The sequence below is a fragment of the Neolamprologus multifasciatus genome, chromosome 5 (genome assembly GCF_963576455.1).
Source record: "Neolamprologus multifasciatus chromosome 5, fNeoMul1.2, whole genome shotgun sequence".
In the NCBI taxonomy this organism is placed as follows: domain Eukaryota; kingdom Metazoa; phylum Chordata; class Actinopteri; order Cichliformes; family Cichlidae; genus Neolamprologus; species Neolamprologus multifasciatus.
Genome location: NC_140443.1, coordinates 28,082,390 through 28,110,019, shown reverse-complemented (window position 1 = coordinate 28,110,019; position 27,630 = coordinate 28,082,390). Strand labels below are relative to the sequence as shown.

General features: G+C 40.1%; 1 protein-coding gene and 1 long non-coding RNA gene across 3 annotated transcripts in view; both read right to left on the bottom strand.

Annotated features, from left to right (window-relative positions):
- Window positions 1-3,930, bottom strand: part of slc25a26 (solute carrier family 25 member 26) — a 63,524-nt gene extending 59,594 nt beyond the window's left edge. For both annotated transcript variants that reach the window (XM_085158707.1, XM_085158709.1), the window contains exons 1-2: window positions 3,758-3,930; window positions 3,081-3,237 (exon numbers count right to left, since the gene is read on the bottom strand). In XM_085158707.1, the coding sequence (XP_085014833.1) occupies window positions 3,081-3,237; window positions 3,758-3,790 (190 nt within the window). In that variant the 5' untranslated portion in view covers window positions 3,791-3,930. The remainder of the gene's footprint in view (window positions 1-3,080; window positions 3,238-3,757) is intronic.
- Window positions 415-3,072, bottom strand: LOC146518950 (uncharacterized). Its single transcript, XR_014873981.1, has 2 exons — window positions 1,767-3,072; window positions 415-1,734 (listed from the first exon to the last, which is right to left on the bottom strand). It is a non-coding gene; the product is annotated as an uncharacterized LOC146518950 (long non-coding RNA).
- Window positions 3,931-27,630: the final 23,700 nt, after the last annotated feature.

Sequence of the window (27,630 nt, the reverse complement as noted above, 5' to 3'; positions counted from 1 at the left end):
CTAAGAAAACAAACGGATATAAAAGGGATATTTAAATAGGATTGTAAAGCAAAATTGATCGAAATGCTAAAAGGAGAGCCTCTGAGCATCATTTAGTTTAAGGTTCCAGTGAATTCAAATAATCACTAAATTTTCAGAAAGCTACAGTGTTATTTGTGGTAAATTCTTTGAGTGCATGGTTAATTTGCTGCAGCTCAACAAATAAATTAATCAGCTTCAGTGTTATTAATGGTACTTTTTTTCAGCAACTGTTTAAAGGAGTAACAAGCAATTGGCAGCACTTAAAGTTGTGAGAAAAGCACAAGTGCATCCCATGGAGATTTTGAAGGGTTTTTTTTTTAAAAAACATTTGCTCCTCTTTGAAGCAGTGACTGTAGAAAAAGTTAGAAAGCCTGAACACAACCACAATTAAAAAAAAGTAGCTTTATAAAATAACTTATTCAACAAAATTATCAATTGATGAATTATACTTTTGTGGAAAATATTAGTAGACCCCTGGCCTCCAAAGCAAGTGTTTTACCTCTTTAGCTGAAATACCTGTTGTGGTTATATTGTAGGTATTCTGTATAATTCAGTCCAGCCTCTTAATTAGCCTACTGAACTCTTCCATGAAAATCTGTTAAGTTTGAGGATTTTCTTACAGATACTGCCCATTTCCAATCATCCTACAGGATTTTAAAATTTCTAACTGTGCTTAGGACCATTATCATTCTATGGTCCACAACTTTCAGACATACAGCCTCACATTAATTTTCGTTGTCCCAGTGTATGGAAGGAAGCCAAAGAACTCCAAACTACAGCATTTCTATCTCTGCTCGTGCCAGTTTGAGGTTCTCGTATTTACTTCACCTATAGTAGACTTTCTTATAGTGGAATAAGTGGATTACCTTTCCTTCTCTCTCGCTGCCTGCTAATACACCCCCATGTGTGAGTGTTAATTAGTCAACTAAGGGTTGGCACTAATAAGTATAAATAGATTAGGAATCATTTTCTGTCGATGGCAACCCTCTTGAATATTTTGCCTTTATTTTCAGCTACTTCATCAAAGAGAATAGTCTTTTTTTTTTTTTTTTTTATCCAAAAAAAATTTTTTATACAAAAAAGTTATGAATCTTTTAGCCCAACCCACATATGATTTTAATGCAAATACCAATACTGGTGAAAATATTTAGCTATTTAAAAATCCAATACATCACCTGATTTTATTTTTTTGTTTTTTTCTTTCAGTTACATGTAGAGATGGGTATCAAAACCCGGTTCTTGTTGAGAATCGGTTCCCACTGTTTCAATTCCTTGGAATTGTTTGCCATTTTTGCAAACGATTCCCTTATCGATTCCAGTCGCCTTGAATGACGTCACCACGTTGCGGAGCATTGCTTACCTGGCAGGCCGCCTAAGCGGCTCAAAAGTTTGGTTATAACTTTACGAGAACGGATGACAATGGGGCAACTTGCAATACTTGCAAAGTAGCTATTTCATTTAAGGGAGGAAACACTACGAATATGCAAAAAACACGCGATAACCTTAAATGAATGTCGTGTTTTTAATTCCGCTCCGGACTTGTGCATCTCAACCCAGCAGCAGCGGTGACGGTTGCACATCCTCTCCCGTTAATGTGGCAGGTAAATAATCAACTAACAGTGCATATTATGTTAGCGTGATCTACCTTATTAAAAAAACCTGCCATTACTGTGCATTTAGGTGACCATGATGAGAGAGACAGAGTCTGGCTGCCTCAGATGCTGGCAGTTCTCACTGCAGTCTACCGGTAGCATCTCCTTTCAGGCCAGGATAGACGAATGTCACCGAGCAGTGACTAAGTTAGTGGTAAAAGGCTTGCACCCATTTGCCACAGCAGATGCCCCGATTTTCGGTAAGTGAATGTGTTTAATTGTAGGCAGGGACATTACTGGATATTCTTGTGTAATTGCTACAGAATAATTTATGTTATACTTTGTTATTGCTACAGAAGAATATTTATTTTATTATTTTACATTTACAATTTTTTTTTTTTTTTTTTTTCCTGGCACCCTGTGACGCCCCATTGAAGAGCTGTAGGCTGTGGATCTCTTAAGATCTCACTGTTGGGTTTGTAAGGCCATGTTACTCCTAAATTTTTAACTTGTTCGAAGAGAAGATATAAAACAAAGTTCTAAGCTAATCGACCTTAGTGTTCTCCTTTTTCAAAAAGAATTGATAAGAGAATCTATAAAGAATCGAATCGTTAAACAGAATCAAAAATGGAATCTGAATCGTGAAAATCTTATCAATACCCATCCCTAGTTACATGAAACATGAACAGATTTCTTTAAGATGTGTGTCACTTGCTGATGTAAGTCAGCTGGGTTTTGTGTTTGTGGCATTCCAAACAGTTGCCAACAGGGAAGTTGTACAATATCAACACACATAACATGGTTCAAGGGTATTTATTCCGTCTTCTTTACCTTTCCAGTTTTCACTTCTCGGCCATTAAAAATGCCAAAACTAATAGATTAACAAAAAACTAATATCGCCTGACAATATCGGCCCACTGATAAATCAGCTGGCCTCTAATCAAACTAATCTGATTGTGAACTACCAAACTAAAATATCCAACCAGGCGTCTATCAGAAGAGCAAAATAAGTTTATGTGCGAATGGTAAAAGATTATACTACCAAACAGGTAAGTTCTGTTAAATGCTGACAGGTGTAGGAAAAGATATGTTCCAAAACAACTCATGACCGAGACATAAGCTATGATTGCAGTTTGGAAGTTTTTCTTTTTGTTGTTTTTTTTAAAAAAAAAATTAGATATATGTTACTGTCATTTCTGGTTGCATTACTCAGTAAGCCCTCCATATACATGGACACAGAATCAGGTGAGATTAAGGTAGATTTTTTTTAAGATGAGATATAATTTTATATCTTCTTCAAGATGAATGAGCTGAATAAGTCACGGTTTAAATATTATTATTATTTACACCGTGACTTATGTTTACAGATGCACAGTGAGACACTGAAAGAATAACACAAGAACAGAAATAATGCAAACAATAGTTCAGAGGGAATACATATCCACCTGTCACAATTTAATATCATACCATTGGGGAAGGAGCCGACAGCAGCAGATGGGACTCCAGCGTAGATGCCCCTAAAGCCTCCAGCCTTGTAAAAGCCCTGCTGACTCTGAAGTCTGGTCTTTATTGTGTCGAGTGGAAACAGGGTCAGATCCACACACAGCCCCGCACAGCCACCTGCCTGCGGTGACAGTCGCATTGTGAGATGTACAGTAATGCTGCAACACTCACTCTAGTCCACTTAGGAAACAGAAAACACTTCTATATTGTCACGTTAATGTCTAGCAAATATTTGACTGCAAAACAAGGAGAGCTGAGAAAATGTTGGTTGTGTCTGTAAGAGTTCATTTAAAATCGACTCTTCAAGGTCGGTTCAAGTCTCCACAAAACTCCAACCGAAAACAGACTGGCTAGATTAACTGAAGTTTATCAATTTATATTTATCTAAATATTTATATTTAGATTATAATAACATTTACTTATATTCACTTCAGTACCGTTCTTTTATTTTCTCGAGCTAAATATCAAGCGTCATGGACTTTTACCTGTTCAAACAGATTTCATTATACTGTCTGAACAACAAGGAACCGGCACAACACCGGCAAAGTGGCGTTTTTTAATCCAGATATATGAGAGGGTGGTTAACAGCTTATATTTGTCTGTATTTAAAGTACGACTCTGTGTAAATAAAAATATCTTACCACCAGAGACGCCATGAACTCTCGCCTCTCCATGTTTCCGCTCTCAAAGCTGCCCTTGTGGTCTTTTAGCTCTTAAAAATGCAACTGCTACACATTATCTGACACTTCAGTGAAACCAAATCATGCCTGTGAAGGACGCAGCCATCTTGGTTAAATTACTTCCGCATTGCGTCACGACGCATATGACGTCGACGGCTTGAGCCGAAACTTCACGTGCGTGTTTGTTTTTCGGAGAGTGTCTGAACGAGAGGGAAATAAAGCAATAAATCAGACTCTCCGACTGTAACATACTCTATAACAGTATAATATGTTCCTTTTAATACTTTGCCTGTGGTGTCATTTGATGAGGTAAGTCCTCCACGTGTTTGAGGCTCTGAGGTTTTTGAGGGATGCTGTAAAATTACTTACAATTATAAAAAATTCCCCACTTTTTCTTTTCTATGTTCTGGCTAGCAGATTGGCTCCTGCTGGCCGTTATTGCCTGCTTAATTGCTTAGGGTTAGGGTTAATTGCTTAATTGCCTTGAGGCGACTTTTGTTGTGATTTGGCGCTATATAAATAAACTTGAATTGAATTGAGAAATAAAGAAATATTAAAACAATTAAAGACTAATTGAAACAAAAACATACTCTGAAAATGTCAGACAACTCTGACAAACAGCTTGGCGCGTTTGGAGGGGAAAAAAAGCGCAAACGCAACAGCTGTCCTCGTATGATGGCCATTTTGAGAGGTAATAGTAGGTAAACTACGGTGCTGCTAATCACATGAATTAAGGTTCTGTTGTAATTAGTGTGATTAATAACACATGTACGAATTTATATTTAAATGACTGCAGTGAAAAAGTTCGAGGCTTTAAAAGAAACGTGGTTACAGCTGGGTGACCATGTGTGATTGTCCGTAAGAAAGCTGTAAAATGTGACCATTTGGACCTTTAGCTCAGATGAAATGAACACCTGACAAATAGTCATCATCTACAGCCTAAGTGGATGATTGCAGGTTTGCTTTTTCCCATAAGAAGTAAAGAAAAAGGGAAATTGCTCTGTCCTCAGCTCCCCAGAACGCTGCTCAGTCATTATGGTGACCTGACAAAAACACAGATGAACTGGTGGCTAATTTAAGCCACCCTTAAAAGTGTGGCACAAATCCTGTTTGATCTTTTTAATCTGACCACATAATATGTGCTAGGGAGCAAATTATTTGCTCCCTATCTTCACACACTCGTGTTGTCATTCTGTGTCTGTATGGCCTTGTATTATTGCACCCTGCTTCTCCCTTGTGGTGCCCATGAGTGAGTGAGTACGCTCAGGTGAGTGTGTTCTTTTCCAGTGACACGTCGACTGGGTTATTTATGGGCTGCTGTCAGCCAGGCAGCGCCTCCTATTAGGGAAGAGCAGGCGAGGGGCCACCACCTCTTTATTCAGCCCGGACCCAATGATGTCTGGGCTGGGTGCGCCCAGTTTGAAGCTCGGCGTGCACCATCCATCTTGTTGAAGGTGGTCTCACTGGGATCCCATTGGATGAGAGCCCCAGCTGGATCTGGATGGACTTGTTCTCTTCATCCATGGGCCTGAGGATGGCAGTCGCACCACTTACTCTCTCCTTGTGCTTAGGGCTGTACGATATGACCAAAATCTCATATCCCGATATAAGAATTCTGTCATCCCGATAACAATATAAATCACAAAAATGTAACATTTTCTGTAAATTCTGTGAATCTCGGGCAGCTCGACTTGCGTGAAGTGTTTCCAGCTGTGCGTCATGTAGATGGAGTCGAGTGTTTTACCAGATGCATGAAACGATACATTTTTAGGGTTAGGGTTCTTTTCTACTTCTCATCCGTAAATAATCTGCTCTTTCACGTGATTCAGTTTATTTTGAAAAGTCTCAACAGGAGCTTGAGCTTTATTGTGAAAGGTTTATGTGGAACATAAACAAGCGGACACGCGATGCTGTTACCGTTGTTGTTGCTAACCACAACACATAAAAACAGGCGCTTGTCCGTCCGTAGTGTGGTTATATTACATATAAGAGAAAGAGAGAACTTTAAGAAATGAATATAGCCACTACAGTGACCATCAGAACGATGAAAAAATATTGCCGTAAACAGTTTATTTTGCGACACCACGAAACAAACGATAGCATAAAATGAAACGATAGACGTTTTTATATCGTCATCCGATATATATCGTTATATCGAACAGCCCTACTTGTGCTTATGTTGTCTTGATGGAACACTTTAAAAAACATGATTAACGTGTATGTTTTTTTTGTTTTTTAAATTCTGGATTTCATTTCCCCAATTAAGATGCAAATGATATCCTGTATTTTGGGGATTTTCACCTCACAGCCTAACCTGAGGGACTGAGGTGAGGGACAACAAAAGTTGGTTGTCCCTCACCTCAGACAGAACCTAATCTCAGTTCTTCATGAGTCTCCAACCACAGTTTTCCCTTCTGTAGCATTAGAAACGAGGTTGGTTTTAGGGCCGCAAATCTCCAACCAGATACATTTCAGTTTGAGGCAGACAAGAACTTAGCAACGGCCTGCGCCAGTATGGTCCGTGTTTCTTGATAAAAACAGTGTGAGCAGGAGGGGAATTTCTCCATAGAAGTGGATGCAAAAACCAGCGGCAGGATGAGAGTAGGAGCGCTCAGTTACCCCCGTGTAAGGTCAATGAGAATCACCCAGAGTCTGGGCAGATTTGCAGGGAGCACCATTGATCTTGACCCACTCAGAGTATGATCTCAGAGATAAAAGGGAGGAGACGAGAGGGGAACTTATTCACTGTCAGCCACAAGTCAGCAAGGGCACTTCTAGCCCGCAGGCTGTCTTTAAAAACTGAAGGGCAAAAGTACGGAGGATTAAGCCACGAGGTGGGGAGGGAGAGAAATGCAAGCAGCCATGAGGTTTATTGCAATAACACAGAGCTAACATCTATTGGTTTCACTCGCCTTTAGAGGCGTGCGTCGGTGACAGCCAGAATGAACTCTGAGTCAAAAGGTTATGTGACTTGCACAGGTGAGAGGCTGCTCAGAGTTCCAGCTGAAGTTTTCTATACTTTTTCTTGCTTCTGTGTGCGTGGTTTTTTAGACAGGACAGCTTGCTTACATTTTAATAGTTTAAATAAATTTTCATTTCAAAGGCCTAGCTTATTCTTTGGACACTGTTATGGAACAACAGTTGTCTTCTTTTCATGGATGTAATGTGAGAAAGCACCATCTGTAATGGTCGCTGTTTGAGAGCTGAGAGAAACACACATCTTGACTCTGACACGGTGCTTTTATTCATGAGGCGGCAAGGTGAGCTTCAGCCCAAACATAGCTCCTGCTCATTAGCTGGCCTAACATTTGCATCATTAGGACACCACAACAGCAGGGGTAGAAAGAAATGCGACTAAGCACCTTTCGTATAACTCTTTGTTTTTACTCTCGGGATGATAGGCTACATGAGCCTGTGACAGGGTGGGGTGGGTGAGAGGTGTTGATGCTCTAAATGAAGAGAGGAGGGGAGGTGAGATAAAGGGAGCAAAGGAGAGGAGAAAGGTTAGAGAGAAAGTGGAGCATAAAAGAACATTCATTATAAATTCACTGAATCGACAAGCTGTCAGGCTGCCCTGTGTCCATGCTGCATTTAAGTGTTTGCTGAACTACTGACTCCTGCGTTACACACAAAACTTTTCCTTCCTTATCGCCTCTGGACGCATCCCTATCACCTGTTTCTGCACCACGCTTTGTGTTTTGACCCCCCTAGAGCCTTGCAAAGCCATGTCATCATCCCATCTTTTCCTTCCTATTTCTCCCCCCGTCTGCTTTCTCATCCCTGCCGGGCCACCAGCGAGCTGCCTGTAGCATATTGATCCCATGCTTTGCTCCTGCCAAAAGACAGACGAGGCAGAGAACAGTCGACACCTTCTTTTCTGCAGAAGCAACCGTGCCAATGATTTCAGTGGTTGATATTGATTGTTGTTATCAATTTTACCACAGCGCACACTGTGCATTTGTTATCGTTGGGTCAGCATGTGCAGGTAAACTGAGACAAGGGCTGTCACACCAAGTGACCTGTGATGGATTTGGATTGGTTAGGAGGTGTGTAATCACCCTTGCGTTATAGCTGTTCAGTGGCCACAGTCAAAGCATCACCTGTCAGGGCCATGTTCAGACTTTGCAGATAAAATCTTAGTTTAAAACCTTGTTTATACAGCAGAATGAGTTCAGTCGTTATAAATGAATGAGTTCTGCTCTTCCAAGTTGTCTTAGGTCCTGCCCAGTATCTGATCAAGTTAGGTTGCTACTTGGCTAATTTTGTTTTAACTTATGAGAAAGCTTAAGCCTTGAGACCTTTAGTGCAACACATGCAGGACTCCTTAGCCACTCTAACTTTAAGTCAGTCTTATCTCTTAGACAGCGCAATCCCTGTCAGCCTCAGCTACACTTTGTGCTTGGTGCAAGCAAATGTGCTATACTTCCCAGCTGTTTACCATCGGCATGGTTGTATTGTCACTGTGAGCATGTTGACATTAGCTCAAATCACCACGGATGATTTTTCATACTGAAAATTATTTACATTGTTGGCATTTTGACTTTTAGTATCATTAGTCTGCAGCACTTGTTTGCTCTGCTTATGTACAAAAACACAGATTCCTTATAATTTATTAAGTTATTCTTTTCATCTTCATTATATCACTGTAGATGTATATTTCTGTTGTTGTATATTTTACACATGTTGGTATGGGATATTCTATTTGTTTTAAATGTTATATACTTATGTGGTATGTGTACTTTGACTTTTGTTGCCATGATGCCAGGTCTCTCTTGGAAATGAGATTTTTAATCTCAATGAGATTTTTTACCGGGATAAATAAAGATAGTCACATGACAAAAACAGCTGTTCATAAACACCAAACAAATGAATAATAAATACATTATATATAGCGAGAGAGAGAGAGAGAGTTATATATTCATTATGTCATACATGTAATGACACCATTGTTTTTTGATCAGCAAATACATATAATTTGTAAGGATTTGAGTGTCATAAAAATAATTCCCAAAAGCAAAATAGAGACATACATTTTGAAGATCCTGGTACCCTAAGCAGTTTATATAGTAAGTGTCATCCACATTGATTAAGTCGTGTAGGAGCAGTTAGGGAACAGACGGACACACATATATATGACTGTTTTGGGTCCAGTTTTGATGTCCTGGAGGCTGTAAACATATAAACATTTAACTTTTATTTTATTTATTTATTTATTTATTTTAACATCAAGATTGAAACTTCACTAGGACAAACCCCTTAAATTTTGTGCTTTACTTTCTTGGTGCCTCACAGCCAATCAGAGTGCTATTGCATATAATAAATAGTACATCATAACATCTTTTAATAAGTTCTTTAGGAGAATCTTGTAGTTGTCTTAATGCAGCCCACTTGGTTTCTTCCTTTGGTTTTCATGTAGTAGTGTGCAGCTGTAAATGTTGAGAAATGGGAGGAAGTGTGATCTCAGAGAGACGCCAACAGCCTGAAGTTTCCTAGAAGAAATTTGCTGACTGAAAAACTGAAAACTGAAAAGAAAGCCACAAAATTACCTTAAAGAATATATGGTATCTATTCATCACAACTAGTGTGGCTGAATTTTCCCCTCTGCAAGTATTAACTGACTGGCTTTTTGCTGTTTTGGCTCATAGTCACAGATGACACTTGCATTTGTCATTGCCTGAGCGTATCGAGGGAGAAGGTGAGAGCATCCAGACTAGCTCTTGGTACTTGGGAAAATGAGTCACAGCAGCTTTGTTTGCAGCATACTTTTTCCTTTGATAAATATGTCCACCAAGTCTCAATTCTTTATAATTCTACCAGCTGCTGGCTCTTGCATTTCCTATTCAAGCACACCTTTCTTCTCTGCAGTATGGACTGCACACATAAGAGATCAACAGGGTCACTGGATTTCATAACAATCAGATTGGACATTATTAAAACACAGATATTTCCACCCTTTCTCTGCTTTCTACAGCGCATTATTCTCCTTCAGTACTAAAAAGTAAATAATAGTGAGTCAGCTACTAACACAGTCTTTGCATTTTCCTCTAAATGGCCCTCTAGTGGCTGAAGTCCCTAAAGTGGAAAAAACAAAAGCAGAACAAGTCTGGAAATAAGCTATACCTTTGTGGTGCATTAAGCCATAATGGACTCATTAGCTACTCCCTCCTGAGGGATTAAGAAAACACACACACACATAGGTGATGCTGAAAAACTAGTTCATACATGTATTACTTCTAAGCTGAACTTATTCAATATTATCAAACTAAAAGTTCCCTGAAAAGCCTCCAGTTGATGTGTGGCCTGTCGATAGGCCGCGCCGTGCCAGAAACAGACCAGATTCAAATTCAAATTCAAATTCAAATTTTATTTGTCACACACACACAACCATACACAGTATGACATGGGGGTGAAATGCTTGTAGCTGTACAATGCCCGACCATTAAATGACAGAAAAAAGTTTTACAGTATTTACAATTTACTACAAAATTTACAAATTAACTTAGGAATTTACAGTAAAAATAAAAATAAAAATAAATAAAAATGTGCAAACAGCAGAAAGAGATTATAAAGATTATAAATTATAGGAAATTATAGGAAATGTGTGGTGGTGCGTGTGGTGATGTGATGTGTGTGAGAGTCCAGTCTTATAGTGATGTGTGTGGGAGAGTACAGTCCTACACCAGTCCTACAGATGTGACCACGAACAGAGGATTTCATCTTCTCTGGCAGTCATGCCCTTCAGGGAACTGCAGATAGATCAATAATACCGGTCCCCCGTCTCAGCCAGAATGAGAAGTCTTGGAGTGGCTGTTGTAGAAGAAGCATGTACAAAACCATTCACTTTGTATGGATCGATTCAGGACACGCACATCAAATAGGAGCAGAGGGCTGGGATAGTGTGCACGTGTGTATCTGTGCATGCCCGCCATACTCTGTGTAGGCCTCTCTATCACCTCTGTTGGCCAATGAAGATAGAGAAGTTGGATTACAGTAAAATATGCACAAACATGCTTGTCAATCCAGTTCTATCTGTTCTGACTGCGGGGCCTGATAGAAATCTGCTCTCATGCAGCCCCTGTCAGACTGACATTTGATTCATCCCTTCATGAGCTTACACTCTAGCTCCAATTTAGTCACATGAAAATAATTTTCATGCTGTTGAAAAACTCATAAAGAGGCCCTATTGTCTGGACACAACAGGAGAGATGACACTTTAACGTCATGTGGCCTTCTCTTCTCACCACATTCACCTTATGTTACATTGAGAAACTTTGCAACGGTCTAGAAATTATAGTGTCATCTAAACTGTGATAGTGATCAACTCTTCACCCCGTTGCAGACAGTGATTATGATTCAGCAACACAAATGTTACATCAGATTGTCCTCTGCCTGCAAATGATGACCTTTAAATAGCAGAGTGAGCGCTAAGGGAGAAGCTAACCTTTAGTTTTGAATAACATCTGGACAGCTTGGGGTGCTTTACTACAGTCTCAGAGTGCCACCTAGTGGTCAAATGGTTCACTGAGCCTGTGCTCTGGCTGTAACCTGAATAATATTTGATTACTCAGTGTGGCCATCTGCAGTTAGCAATTATTTTACACTTTAAAATATGCATTACAGCTCGCGTTTTGGTAAATAATTGCATAATATTACTCAAGGGCACAGACATATTACAGTAAAATGTGTCTAATTTGATTGAGATGCTCTTTTGAAGTCAAAATATCATGTAGCTCCATTATGCCTGCATGTATAATTCATATTATTTCAATTTATCAGCTGTTGAGCATTATGTATTGTGCCTTTTTCCCTCTTCAACACAAGGGAAAACTTCCATCAAACGCATGATAGAAGTCTTTTGGGAGCAGTGCACTGGATTGTGTGATAATAACCAATTAACATGCTAATTTCACCATGCATCACTGCAATAATTGCTTCCATCAATATAATTGAGACAGTGCAGCCTTCATCTGTAGAACTGGATTTTTTTTAAACATCAATTATGATTTATAATGGATGGCACAGGGAAGGGGCCGATAACACACCGTGAGTGATTGTCTTTGTTCTTTGGATGAATTAGTGACTCTAGGATATCTATTATTCATAACATATAAATGCAAGTCCCAGTGTCTCAAATTGTGTCTTTCTCACTTTTCTGCGGTTGTCATATGCAAATACCTAATAACCTAGTAGTGTTAAATCCTTTTTTTTTTTTTTTTTAGTAAGAACAAGCTTCTCTCATATGTTTCTGAACTGAACAAGCAGCCTATGACCACCACAGTAGTCAGAGCCAGAGGTCTGCAGGATCTTCTAGGAATGGTAATGCTATTTTTCTATAAAATTGATTGATCAGTTGTGCCAGTGGTTTCATACCTGCTGATCTCTAAGCTGCTCTGTAGCAAGTTTGGCTTGCAGCATAAGTTACCATGGCAATGTAAGAAGTGATCCACGTTTATACACCTTTTCTAATATCACAGTTGATATGAATCCATCACGATAGCCTCTTTTCTGTGATGGCTAACCTCCTCATGAAAGAGGTGAGCTTCCATATACTGTGGTTGACTTCTTCTAAATTGCTTTATCATCACTGGTGAAAATCCTGAACACAACAGGCCTTATTCATCGATAAACTGCTCCACGTCTCTCTGCTGGTAAGGATTAAACACCCACTTTACTGAAATACAAAATTCTGCATGTTTGCATAACTTTTTGCTATTTATTTGTCAAATTATAAGCTGTAACCTCAAGTGTTGTAATCCTCAGTTCTTCCTTGTTTCAGTTTTCCTCCTGGTTTGAAAGAAACAGGTCAATAGATGATGGATAAATGGAATCGTAAACTCTGCTCCAGGCATCCATATTTTCCAAACTTTTTTGAAAGACTTTTGTTTCTCAATCCAATTTTAATTTACTGACATCAGCTAAATATCAGTGGTTATCAATCAAAACAGACAAAGAATCACTACCATCCCATAGGCACAAAAGTAGTATAATAGTTGTCATTCTAGCGTCAATGATGCAAGTGGAAAAATGACACATTCTTACTGCTTACAGCAGCACCAGATGTACTATAAACATCTGCGAAACCATTTAATAAGACTACAGCTTTACACCAGCATGTGTATTGCCACCTACATTCACTAACCACAGAGTTTGCATGGCTAAACCCAGCATCAATGTCACACATTAGAGACCCTCATCATAGAGCGCAAAGAGCATGGTGGAGTGAGCAGCTTCGGGAGGGCTTCGGAACTCACAAGGAACTTAACAGACCTGAAAACCTGGATCCTGGATTGTTCTATCCTGATGGTGGGGAGAGTGGGAGTTCCATCCTGATTGCCAGTTTAGCCACAGGTCTAACACCAACCACACAAGAACCAAACCAAATCATAAAGGTTTGAACCTCAACCCTTCACGCTATAACAGCAGTGCTAAACACAGCTCTGCTATGCCTCCCCTTCTCAAATCAGCGAGTGAAAAATGTTGCTCTGACTAGATGATGTAGTAACCTTTTCAAATTTGGCCTGTGACCTTTTGATAAGCGATATCCCTGGGTTGTGTTTAAATATACAACAGTTAGATACATAATATAGATCAGTACTCTATCAGTAGCATTGTAAAAAAAAAAAGTCTACCTATTTTAGTCCTTTCCTTTCTTACCCTATTGTTGCATAAGTGGGGTTTTAAATGGAGGACCTGTCATGTAATGGACTTCTTCCACCACTGTGACTTACCTGCCTGCCAAACTGACAGATGATGGATTGACTGTGTAACTTACCATTACAGACCCATTTCAGCTCTGTTATTGAGTCCAGCAATTTGAAATCACGTCTCCAGGCCACAATTCACTTTGCTGAACTGTGCATGTAATTGCATGGCAATAGTATTATTAACTCTACTGAACAAGGCGAGGCCCCATTACCTTAAACAGCTTGTTTGCAAGCATCACAAATTAGTGTTAATGGCTTGGACAGTAAACATGGCTAATTACACTCTAACAGTAAATTTCCCTAGTTTTTTTTTTTTTTCTGACTGAGGGACTGCCATATGTCTTTCCATCCTAATTGGTCCCCCCATCATCTCCCATCTTAGGAAACTGCTGCCATGTAATTTTCCCAGTGGTAATGTTCCCAGACGCCTGCAGGCCTACTGAAAATGACTTCCATGATGTCTTCAGTGATTACTGAATATGCTCGGCGCTTTGCTGTGGTTGAGGGAAGGCAATCAAGACGAGAGGCATTAGATACACTAGAAATGGCTCCTGACAGTATAACTGTGCAAAGTAATATTAATAATGTCTCTAGGGGAAGTGGGGGATGGGGTATTGTTTAAACTAAATTACAAAAATTCTGCTTTTCTTTTACTTTTTCAAGGTTAAAATCAGCAGTGCAGTAAAGTTATTTCTCATAAGTAAAGAGTTCCCCTTTTGATCTCAGGGCTTGTACATAGGATATTTGTCGAAAAGCAACTTTAAACATTAATTTTTTCCACTACTTTTGCTTTACCTATTCACTTTTGAAGGTCCCTCATGGTGTTTGTAAAGTGCAATGCATAAAAGCACCAGCAGGGAGGGCCCATGTCATTCTGTTGCAATGCTGAATCCGTGCAGGGTGAAAGGGTATTTGACTGCAGGCTATGTTAACACGTGTTGTTCCTCAGGCTGTTGATCCAATTGACACCTATGCATCATGCATTACCTGGCAAACAGAAAGCTCTTTCGGATCACAACATGCTCTCAAACGCTGTGCCCATGCAAAACTAAGTTTTGGGGGGAAAACAATCCTTGATCCGGTTTCCGGCTCAGTCTGGTCTTTTCTTGATCTCCTTCAATCAATAGTCATAAATGTTCATGTCAGTCATTCAAGTCCCTTGAGCAGAGGGATGAATGAAGATCTATTTTTCTAGTTATGGAGAGGAGGTGACTCCTGTCCTGAACACACACACACACACCGATGTTAGGAAAACAAATCATAACTGAAGATTTACAGCCATCTGCCTGAATCGAAGGTTGATGTAAGGACAGACAATAAAGTCATAATCCAAAGGCTGACCTGTGGGACAAGAATTAAAAGGTCTAAATGCAATAAGTCAGCAAGGATGGAAACGTTTCTCAGGAGAAAGCTACGAAGGGAGAGATGAGAGGTAAATGGAGAGAAAGAGTTATAAGCAGAAAAGGCAATAAAGGTGAGATAAAAACAAGATCAAATTTCTTAAAAAGCTGCTGCAGGAGCAGAAAGAGTAAGAAAGTTGGCTTGAAGTTGTGAAGGATGGGGGAGTGATTTTTCATGCCATGCCTGTGGCTAATGGAGTCAGATAATGGCTTGTCCCTGCTTTCATCTAAGCTCCAGGTTGTTTAATTAGATCAAAAGCTGATAAATGAGTCTTGACTTTCAAATGAGCTCCTGAAAGGGTTGGAGGTGGAGAGATCTCTATCCACGCTGATAATAAAGTTGGGTCTAATCTGCAATTGATCAGGGCCTCTGCAGAAAACTGGGGAGGATTTGTTTACAAACACATGTGCTCTCAACCACACGCACAGAGTCCTGAAAGTGCATTCATGCAAACTGCGATCCTACACAGCTGATGCTATGGGGCAAATTCATCTTTTCATCACTGTGTTTTACTTTAGTAAAATACTGCTGTTCATCAAAATGTATGCCTTTATCTACACACAAACGTTCCATGGACACTTTCCTGTGGGGCCTGAGCATTACATCATAATACCACAGGCATTTAATCTGCCTCTCTTGCTCCGTTCACCTCTCATCTCAGCTTGTCTCTACTATGGGTCTAATCCTCTGTGACTAATAGGCTGGATATGAGGATTATTTTATACCTGCAAGAGGCACAGTAAAAGGAGAGACGAGGGAGAGGTGAATGGATATGTGAAGAGCTGATCTTTTAATGGCATGACAGAGCTGTCACCGTCCTGCTCCAGAGTCAGTTGGAGTGTTCGCTCGCTGAAATAAGGTCTGAAAGCCAGAACAGTTTCGTGGTTCAGTTACGCAGGCGTTTTGCCTAAAAAGCGTTTCTTCTCCACTAATAAATTTCACAGATTTTTACAGTACGAGTTGAAGGGACTGACTTGGGTTACAGTCACACGAATGAAGACGTAAGTGCAGTGAGACAGTTTAGCGTATGAAGAGATTAATCTCTTTCATCTCCAATCCACTCTCCTTCAAGGATTCATGCTTAATTTAAAGTATCTTAAATACTTATGGTGTACTTTATAGTTCTGTTCTTTTCATATTAAGAAAGTCAGGCATGATATGGTAAATCTCATGGCAGCCACATACTAAACTGCTAAAGCAAGTCTACCAGCATGCTACTATGGAATAAATTGCTGTAAAATAAACAAATAAAATAAAAAATGTGCAGTAATGTACTGCTCTTTGTGAATATGCTGAATGCTGATGCATGTGAGGAAAACGGTAAACAGCATCCAATTGCGGAATCATGCAGAATTATACGGTTTTATAACATCTCTGTTAAATAACATCTCTGATGGACAGTCTCCCACCCCATGCATGTAAATGTTGCAGAGCTCCTTCAGTGACAGACTGCTGCATCCTCGATGCATGAAGGAGCGTTTCCGCAGGTCCTTCCACCCTGCAGCTGTCAGACTGTACAATCAAAACTGCTCCCAACAAACACAGATGTTTACATCAGCGCTGTAACAACTGCTACTGTTATAACTCCACATTACTTTTCTCAGCTTATATATACACTAACCTATCGGAAGTTACATGTCTACTTTTTAAGGCACAGGTACAATACACAATATGCACTTTTCTAATTATTCTAAATATTCGTAACTATTTAAACATCTTTCAGTATCCTGCTCTGTTTGCACACTACAACCTGGGTTTGCCACTCATCTGTACTCTAATTTTAATAACTGTACAGTACTCTGCTTTGGTAACTATTGTCCATGATGTAAATATGTAAAAATTGTGTTTCTCTTCTGTTTGTATATGTGTGGTTTTTGTTGGGTTTTTGTTTTTTTTTTTGCTGCTGATACAACCAAATTTCCCCTTGTGGGACAATTAAAGGATTATTCTATTCTATTCTATTCTATTCTATTTTTTTTTTCAATGTAGTTCAAACTTGAGTCTCACTCTGTGTGGTTGAGAACATTGTAGACCAAGACCAAGGAGCTGGTGGTGGACTTCAGAAGGAGTCAGCACAGAGACTACAAGCCCATTATCATCAATGGAGCTCCAGTGGAGAGGGTGCAGTCCTTCAAGTATCTTGGTGTCCACATCTCCTCAGACCTGACATAGTCTGCCCACATTCAGGTCCAGACCAAAAAGGCTAGGCAGCGCCTGTATCACCTACGACAACTGAGAAAGTTCAGGGTCTCTCCAAAGATCCTCAGGATTTTCTATACAGACGCTGTGGAGAGCATCCTCACACAGAACAAGACATCGTGGTTTGGGAACAGCTGTGTGAAGGACCAAAAAGCTCTCCAGAGAGTGATCCGTACAGCAGAACGCTGCTGCAGGATTGCTCTCCCCCCGCTTCAGGACACCTACACCAGGAGATGCCGGACTAGAGCAGCGCAGATACTGAAGGACCCGTCCCATCCTGGCAACAAACTGTTCCAACTTCTGCAATCTGGTAGAAGGTTCCGCATCATCCGGGCAAGGACAGAGAGACTCAAGAGGAGCTTCTATCCCCAAGCCATCCGGGCCCTAAACACACACACACACCCTCTCACATCATTTATAATTGACTGAGACAGGACTCTCTTCCAGACACTCTAAACCCAGGCACAATGTACATTCCAAATTCCTTTAATTTTAAATTTGTTTACATTGTCTATTCTGTAAAATAGTCAGATGTCTATTCATATAAATGTACAGAATTCACCTGCTTGCTGCTACTACTGCACATTCACCCAATGTATATACTATATATATATGATGTTCTTCCTCTACCCCCCCCCCCCCCCCCACACACACACACATTTTTGCACATGTTGAGGAACATGTCAGGCTACATTTCACTGTGTGTTATACTTGTATGACTATGCATGTGACAAATAAAGAACCTTGAACCTTGAACCATGTAAAGGTTGTGGGCCAGCGTCATCTTCTTCTTTTATGGATTTTAAAGTAATAAGTTGTTTATAGAGACTATATTCAAAATACTAAAGCAACAGTGTTATGACAGCTGAAAGTATTACATTGTGAAACGTCCATTCTATAGAGCACGGTACATAGTATATTTTAAATAGAGCCACTTTTGTTGTAGATAACATAAGTTGTAAAATAAGTTGTATAAATGAGTATAAAGTTGTAGTTAGATGCTATAATGCTTTCAGTTAAATTCTGAGATAGAAATGTGTGCTCAAAGACAAAGATACAGGTTAAGCAGATACAGATGTTTACTATAATTACCATAATTATGTCCCTGCTCGCTGATCCCTGGTTTTTCATCTGTGGGTTTTGAGCTACTTTGGAGTCTTTGTGGTTCTTTTTGAGAGTTTTCTGTTCATTATCAGTGTTGTTCTAGTTTTTGATTATTGAGGTTTTGTTTCTGGTTTGGATTTCAGTATCACCCTAGTAATCTTGGTGATTAGTTCTAGGTATTTGACTTCCACAGTAGTTACAGTTTTGGACCTGTGTTTTGACTTCTTTTATTCTGAATGTGAGTTTAGTATCTTGTGGTGTTGATGAGGATCTGATTTCCATCTTTGGTACTTAGTTCCCCTTCGGAGACGTTTCTGTTTTGCATTCCTGTGTTTTGGAATTTATTGCTACAATGAGTTGTAGCCTAACAGGGTTATTGACGTTCTAGTTACTGTCAAATTTCAATGTTCATTTTTCATGGAGTTGTATTTGCTTGACTTACTGTTCTAGTAGTGGCTGTGATTTCTTGGTCTTTATGTACCTTCAGTTTCTATTTATACTTGGTTATTACGTGTGTGTAATAACCAACTCTAAGTACTCAGTGTTTCTATGTCTGTTTCTTCCTGTTTCGTCTTCCTGTGTTGATGTTATCATCCTCCTGTATCCCGTGTAATGTCTAGTATTTTTTGTTGTTTCCGTTTACTATTCGTCTTTAGGATATTTCCTGTTTTACTTTGGTTGCTTTTCCTTCATGACCTGTGTCAGTTTTGCTTCCTTCTTTATGATAGTCCTGATTAACTTCAACCTTGTCTCGTTCCTTTCCTGTTTGTCATTCCCAATCAACACTCAGTGTATAAATGGTCCCACCTCACTCTTTCTCCATGTTGGATTATCCGTCATCCTTCCTAGTCGTCTTTTTCTGTGTCTATGTTAGATTTTATTCTGTCTTTGTCTTTTGGACTGTTAATTTTTGAAGCTTACCGTAGACCTTAGTTAATCTGCTTTTGTCCAGCTTTTGAGTTCTAACTCTACAAATTATGCGAAATTAGTAAAAAAGAATAGGCCTAAATTTTGGACCAATGGGAATACCATGTGGCAGGCATACCCTTGTGTTGGACAAATATCAAACAGAAAAGCTGATGAATCTGTGCAAAATCAAAATGATTGCAGTTTAATGAGTCTGAGGCAAAGTTTTGGATCATTCAGAAGACTGACACTGCATCTCCATCATGTGGGTAAAAACACTCCCAAACCTGATCTAAAGAAGAGTTCTATTGGTTTATGTGACTGTTATCGTCTCTCATGTGGAGGAATTCCTCACAGAGAGCAGCACTGCATCACCGGGTGTCCATTTTTGCATGCTCCAAGAACTAATTTGAATATTTAAAGACACAAAGCTTGCTGGTCAAACCTTTCTCATGCTCTTTCTCTATGTGGTTCCCTCCTTTGATTTCAAGAGCATTGGCTTGTTAAGGCTGCATCAGTGCATAAGCAGATTGTGCAAAGAATGAGCCAGTAAAGCTTTAGGTCTCAGACTGATGGGATACAATAAAACCAATCTTATTAAACAGCTTCCATAGTAAATATATGCAGTGATCCTCCCTTGACTGGTTCACATTGTAATCCTATCACAAGGCTGTGGACAAAGAGGGGAATGTGGTCCTCTCTTGTCCAAGAAAGATTCACTAATTTATTTCCACTTGAGAGGGTGTTGACAGGATTTGGGATAACTTGTCTTTAACTCAAGGCATCATAATGTCCTTTGGATTGGAGTGGACCCCAACCAGAGAGCTAATATGAGGAAGAAACACTGAATTTATAGCACATGAAAGAATAACAATAGATAGAATTGTTTATATGATGTTCTTGCACAGACATAACCACAAGGATTGGGTTACACAAGCTATTCATGAATCCAAACCCTTAAGTTTTCCTTAAATGATCTCAACTACTATTGCAGTGATTTATTGAACTGGATCGAACCATTCCATCTGAAGAAAGCCGATAAACACTTCAGTAACGTGTGCACTGTACACATCCTATCATTAAATCAGATCAGGTTCTCCTTGATATTTTTCCCCACGTTGTGCATGAGCCCCTCGCTACAATGATAACACTGTTGACTTTAAGATATCACATGGGATAATCGCATTCTGCCCTGACTATCTCTCCTGTAGTATCAGATTACCTTCATGAGCAATTTCAAGTATGTCAGTGTTGTGCAACTTTAATGACAGAATCCTATAATACACTCATTATTCTCAACTATAATGTGTGTGACACAGAACACCAACATTAAATAAAAGAGACTCCCAAACAGAGATGTTTATCCGAATTTGACAGCCCAGATTATTGGTGTTGAAATCAACTCTATGAACGCATTAAAAGACCTTGCTCTTGTTTGTCCTTTTAATTTGTGCATTTATTCCATCCAGATGATTACTTTTGTAATCTTGTGCTTTAAAAGCTCTCTCTCAAGCCTCTTAGCTCTTTAGTCCTCAAGTTTCAGTCTGAATTCATTAGGCCTTATAACTACGCTATAGTTTGTGTTTGTCTGCGATCCTGCTTCTTGGCCATCTAGACTGCATGGCCATTCATAATTATCTTTTTATCTTTCTCTTTTTCATTGTATGTCATTGTCTGTGTTCTTACTTCTTACAGAGGTTTCACTGTATTATCACCTGTCATCCCCCACCTCTTTCCACATGTTTTACATCTGGATTTTTGCCTTCTAAAAGGTTCAGCTTCTCTTCTTGTTTCACCATCTCTCTTCTGTGAATTTTGTCCTTATCTGTCTGTGAAGGATCTCAGTCATCCAGGTCATCGTAGTCAAAGGAGCTTGCAAAGAAAAGCATCTGGACTTCTTTAAGTTGCTTGAAGACGTTTCACCTCTCATCCGAGAAGCTTCTTCAGTTCTAAGGTCAAATGGCGGAGAGTCCCAGATTTAAACCCAGTGGGAGTATCCCCCCAAAGAGGGACAAAAGGACCCCCTGATGATCCTCTAATCACCTGGACCGCATGACATAAAAAAGTACACACCATGATTTGGAAACTTTTAGACCGATCTTTTTTAAAGCGTTGCTTCAGTTCAGTAAAGTTTGGGGGCAGCTCTCTCCAGGTCCACAGCATTTCCATCAGGTTCCGGCTTGTTGATTTGCTGCTGTGTTAAAGCCAAACTCTAGCTGTTAGACAGATGTTCTCACATTTGACACTAGAATACTTTGGTATGCAGAAGACTTCATGGTCGGCTTAATGACTGCAAGGTGCCCAGGTCCTGTGGCTGCAAAACAACTCAACTCATCACCCCTCCACCATCGTGCTTGACAGCTGGTATGAGGTGTTTGTGCTGACATGCTGCGTTTGGTTTTCATCAAACATGGCTCTGTGCATTACTCCCAAACATCTCCTCCTTGTTCCAGACGTTTATGGGTTTTTTCAGATGCAGCTTTGCAAAGCTATGTCATGCTGCCGTGTTCTTTTTAGAGTGGAGAGGCTCTTTCCTGGCAACCCTTCTAAACATGCCAAACTTGTTCAGTCTTTTTTGACTTGTAATGGTATATTTAACATGGTAACTGAGGCCTGTAGAGTCTGAGATATCACTCTTGGATTTTTTTGCAGTCTCTCTGAGCATTTCATTGACCATGGGGTAAATTTGCTAGTATGCCCACTCCATGGAAAACTAGCTGCTGTCTTGAATGTTTTGTGAATAATCTTTGTCACTGTATAAATATAGAGTTCAAATTGTTTGGTAATGGCCTTATAAACAGCAATAGTTGGTTTTGCTCATGTTGGTCCTCTTTTGTGTTAAGATACAGATGAATGCTCCGGACCAGCAAACAGCGCAAATTTGTGTTTTTACAGAGGCAGACACACTTGCTGATTATTAATTATTGAAAATGCATTTAATTAGCAGGAGGTGCACTTAGTTTAAACACAGCTTTTACATTTTGGCTCAGTTTTCTGTTAAATAAATGATGACATGGTGTAAGATGTCATGTGTTGGTGTTTGTTTGAGCTTGTATTTAAAGAGTTTTAATACCTGCTAGACCAGATTTGTTTTTCAATTATTATATCTTTATGCATAAAACTTTATAATTGAAAGAGTCATGTTTTTTTCATGACTATTTTTGTGTTATTTTTTCATATCTAGGTAGGAATAGCAACAAATGTTTGATATGTAGCAATACATAACAAATTACTCTTCATTCCAAAGGGATATTAGCAAGCTGACATAAACTTCATCCCTGAAAGTTTTTCTGGTCTGTGTGGTGCAATATCCCACCCTCCATCCATCCATCCATCCGTCCATCCGTCCATCCATCCATCCGTCCGTCCATCCATCCATCCATCCATCCATCCATCCATCCCTCCGTCCGTCCGTCCGTCCATCCATCCGTCCGTCCGTCCGTCCATCCATCCATCCATCCATCCATCCATCCATCCAAACATCCATCCATCCAAACATCCATCCAAACATCCATCCATCCAAACATCCATCCATCCATCCATCCATCCATCCATCCAAACATCCATCCATCCATCCAAACATCCATCCAAACATCCATCCATCCATCCAAACATCCATCCATCCATCCATCCATCCATCCATCCATCCATCCAAACATACATCCATCCAAACATCCATCCATCCATCCATCCATCCATCCAAACATCCATGCATCCATCCATCCATCCAAACATCCATTTGCTTCTGCTGGAACAGGCTCCAGGGGAGCTGGAGCCTGTTCCAGCTACCATAGGGTAAGAGGGAAACAGACAACCATACACAGTCACATTCACACTTATAGGCAATTCAGAATGACCAGTTTAATTTAACCCCACTACTTTTGTGAGAGGAAGCCAGAATACAGAGAAAGAACCCACGCAAATACAGAGCAAACGCCACACAGAAAGGCTCCAGCCAGATGGTGTCAGAGTCAAACTCAGGACCTTCATACTGTGAAACAACAGTGCTACAACACTGCACCATCGTGCTGTGGTGCAACATAATAATGGGAAGTCTCCAGCCAATATCTTAAAACCAGGATAATCTTGAACTTACAAACAGCTTGTACAGCTGCCTGCTGAATTATAAATGAACACACTCCAGCAGCATCCACATAAAGGGCACAGCAGAGCCTAAAATTTTTATCTGATAATGTATAGATAACACGCTGAATGACCCCTGTAATGAAAACAGTTTTTCAGGCCTCAGAGGAATTGGTCTGTTCTTTGAGCATCTACATTGATGACCAGTTTCACAGCAAACTCAGTCCACTGGGATCTCATTTACTCTGGGTTTTCATTAACTCCTGGGAATATCAATTGCATTCGCGCCTCCCAGTTTACTGCCTTATATAACTACTATCTACCACTCACAAAATGAAAGCACACAACACACAGCAGTCTGTTTACTTGTTCAACCTGTCTGGTCACATCTGAGTGCAAACCCCTTTTTGGTTAATGGTAGACTTTTTTCATAAAATCCACATGCATAAAAACACATGCACTCACTTAATACCTGATACCACACACACACACACACACACACACACACACACACACACACACACACACACACACACACACACACACACACACACACACACACACACTACACTGTCCCCGATCTAAATCTACAATTCCACTCACCTGAAAACAACAAACCCTAAAATTTAGCTCAACATTAGTTCAGGCAGGCCATGAACTGGTCTGACCTGGTCAGATCAGCTGATCTCAGTGGTAGCCATCATTAGCTACTGGTTCAGCTGATAACTAGCTGATTCCAACATATCCAGCAGGCATATGTCATGTGGTAGTTAAGCTACTTCAATTTGCAAAGAGTTTCTGCACATCTGCAAGCTGCTTTGAAACCCACCTCTGCTCTTCTTTTCATGCAGTTTCTGGTTTAATCTGAGTCCTATCAGTTGCTATTGGTGTCTGCTCTGTTCTGTGGGGCTTCACTGCTGCTCTCGCCACCTCTGGCTTCCCATGTATACATGTGTAATGTCCCAATAAAAAGACATGCTGCTAAATATTTTGTCTTCAGATGGAAATGACTTGTATTTAGCTATAGTTTACCTGACTGAGACTTAATGGGTGGTCATGTTGACTTGCTTTTTATCCCCTTGAGGAAGACAAGTCCCTGGTGTATCAAAATATTTAGGTCCCCACAACATGAGCAATATGCAGACCATGAGGGTGTCTTTTGGTGTTCACACATGGTAGCCTTTCATACACACCCATTACACATCTGTTGTTTGTCTGCCTTTAAGCTTCACTTAAAGGTGGAGTGCCTGAGATAAAGTACTCGTTTGCCCATTTGTTGAGCTTCTACTTTGATGGTGGCAGTGGGAGAATAAGGCAAAAAAAGATGAGAACAAGTAAATCAAGTAAAATGTAGTATTGAGATGTGAGTACTGACCACTCATGTACAGAAATCTAAACAGCAGAATCAAAGATGCTCCCAAAAAGATTATTAGACAAACTGTGTAACTGCCAGCCACAGCCCCAGTGACACAGTGTAAGCCTGACAGGGCGGAGGGGTAAGAAAATGTGGAAAAACGAAATAGACTTTTATTCTACTGAAAGGCCAAAACTTTGCTCCAAGACTCCAAAATGTGAGCTATAGAGGACATAGCCTCCATGCCTTGTACAAAAGTTTTATGATATAATAATAGTATTCCAGCTATGTATTCTGTGATCTTGTTGAATAAAGCACTTTCTTTCCTCCTATATACGAAAGGCCAGACATGTGAATGACCTCAGGTCATGGCAAAATATTTTCAGCACAGCTACAAATTTACTTCAACTGCTGAAAACCTTCCCATAGGGTCAAACATTGGCTTTTGCTGGCCTTGTTATGTTCATACTACTTTCCTTCTCCAGGAGATGCCTGTAAAGTGCATTAGAGGCAATAGTGTCTTTAGTGTGTCAGTTACTTGTTTTTAACAGTCCATTTTCACTTGCCCTGGTATGCACCATGCACCATTCTGCGTCACCTCCATATAAAAGTCATGCTTGACTAAAATTTGACACCCAGTCTGTGTGAGATCAAAGTCATATAAGGATGCCCTCTAGACATGTTCAGAAATACTTTCCGCTCTGGCAGTTTGGCCATAAAATAAATCTGTTTGGGCAGAAATTATTATCCAACCAAAATGTCAAAAACCTATGAATATGGAAATATTTTTAATTTCAAAAGTTCATCTGGAGACAGTACTGAACATCTGTCCTGTTGCCTGAAGGACCATGATTGGGTTCCAAGTCCAATAAGGCTTGAATGTGCAAGTCTTAAACATGAAAACAAGCCTTCTGGTGTCAAACTCTGAACATGCATTATTCTGCCTGTATCCAAACATATAAGGGCTGTAACTAGGATCAAAACTTTTAATTTGTGCAAAACTCTGATGCCAACATGTGTACTAATAATTGAGAGTCCTCCAAGAAATGACACAATCATCACAACCTTCCTGCAGTTATAACAGTCTCTCACGTTGTCATGGTGATAAACCTTGACCCAAACAACTCACATTTCAGCAAACTGCGCTAATGCAGACACATCCTGTCTGTGTTTCTTAGAACTGAAGCACACACAGACGCAAAGCCTACATGTTGAATTACGCACCATCTACCAGTTCACGTGAATGTACAAGCACGCTAATGCACGGACACCCACGCGCACACTGTGCATCCCTAAGTTGGTGCAGCAGCAGTGCCACTTTGAATCAGTCGTTGAAGACATGCAGTTCTGAAGCCCAATCCGCTTCTGGGTGAGGCAGATTCCTGCTGAGGACAGTAAACGCAGCACAGCGCAGTGTGACCAAGACGATCCCACTCAACACAGAGAACAACTGAGTCCTCCCAACCCACAGAGCTGCTCAGGCTTTGCTGGCTGCTCACTGAAATGGATCACTTTGTTTGCACAGCCACACAAAAAAAGCGTAACAAGATGGGGGGTTTTGTGTGTGTGTGTGTGTGTTCATGCATTGCTGTGTCAAAGTGGACTCAAATGGCTTTGAAGCCCCTTTGTGGTGATGTTTAAGTAGGTTATATGTCGTCAGAAAAGTAGAAAAAGATGATGAAGTTCAATATCCCACTCACTTTAATGCTCTTTTTCTAACTTCTAATTAATTCCAATGAGAGAGAGGGAAAAGGTCCGCAGTGCTTCTTAATTAGATACAGCTCTGTTTGGGGAACAGGTAAACAGCGTAGCTTTCTAAATCCGGTTACTAAATCTCACCTCTCGTAGCTCAAGAACAATCTTTGCAGCATTTGTAGTTTCATTCTTCATGGAATACAGCATCACTGATGAAACATGTCAGTCACAGTGACTTCCAGTAGCAACAAGAAGTGCTGAAATGCCCAGAGATTCCTTAGCATAATATATCTGTCATTTTCCAGGCATATGTAAAGAATATTCCTTTTTTTTCCACTTACCCAAAATACGTTAGAATGTACTGTTTCCATCTGAAAGCTCCTGCGGGCTTGTTTTGTTTTCTTTTATGACTGAATGCATGGATAGATGACATGGCTTAAAGTCAACATATCTGAAGGCCCTCTTCTGTTGGAGCTCTGTTTTGAATTATTGTTCACTTCCTGACTGTAGACTTCCCTGCCTTTGAATGTTCTCCCAGACTCCCTGCCTCTCCCTGTGAAACCTTATACAGCTCTGACATACAGAAATGTAGCATAGTTACAGCCAGGCACTCCCAGGTCCTCTGGCTCTCACCCCAGCAGCACACAGCCGCTATCTCAGGGGGACAGCTAGTTTAACTCCAACATCTCCTGGACTTCTGTCGAATTGTCATTCATGTCAGCAGCAGAAGAACATTTTGACTATTGTTGAAGGCCTAAATAAGAAGAGCTAAAACTGAACTGTAATTGCAAACTGCAGTACATGAACCTAAAGCTGTCCCTACAGATGTTATTACACTAACAACTGCTCAGAGTGACTACATGCACTGTGAAAGTTGTCACTCATACTGACACCCTTACAAAAATATTCCCTCTGCTATTTAATATCCGCAGACACATTTTAAGAGGCAAATCTCTGCTAAACTAACTGTATGCAAAGACAAAGTCATCAAGTAGCCACTTAAAGTACACAACCGAGTTAATATTTTGCACTCACAGTTCCACACATCCAATGCATCCTTGAACTTTTAGAGACATGCCTAACAGAGATGAATGTGAGAATGGAAATCTTATTCTCCCTTCATTCAGATATTAAACTGTCATGTGTCCTGCTTCCAGTCCACTCTGCATACTGGAATTTTGTGTCCTAGCAGGAAGTCTACGCCTTAGCTACCTCAGAACTGCAGATCCCTCTGAAACCCTTCAATCTAACTTACGGTTTCACTGGATATCCACCTCCCTAGAACTGTAACTACATGTCCGGTCAGTGCAGCCCATGCACAATTGTGACTGGCCTGTTTATCACTGTTGGTCCTTTCCGGCTATTTTTTCATCTCAGTTTTTTGAGAG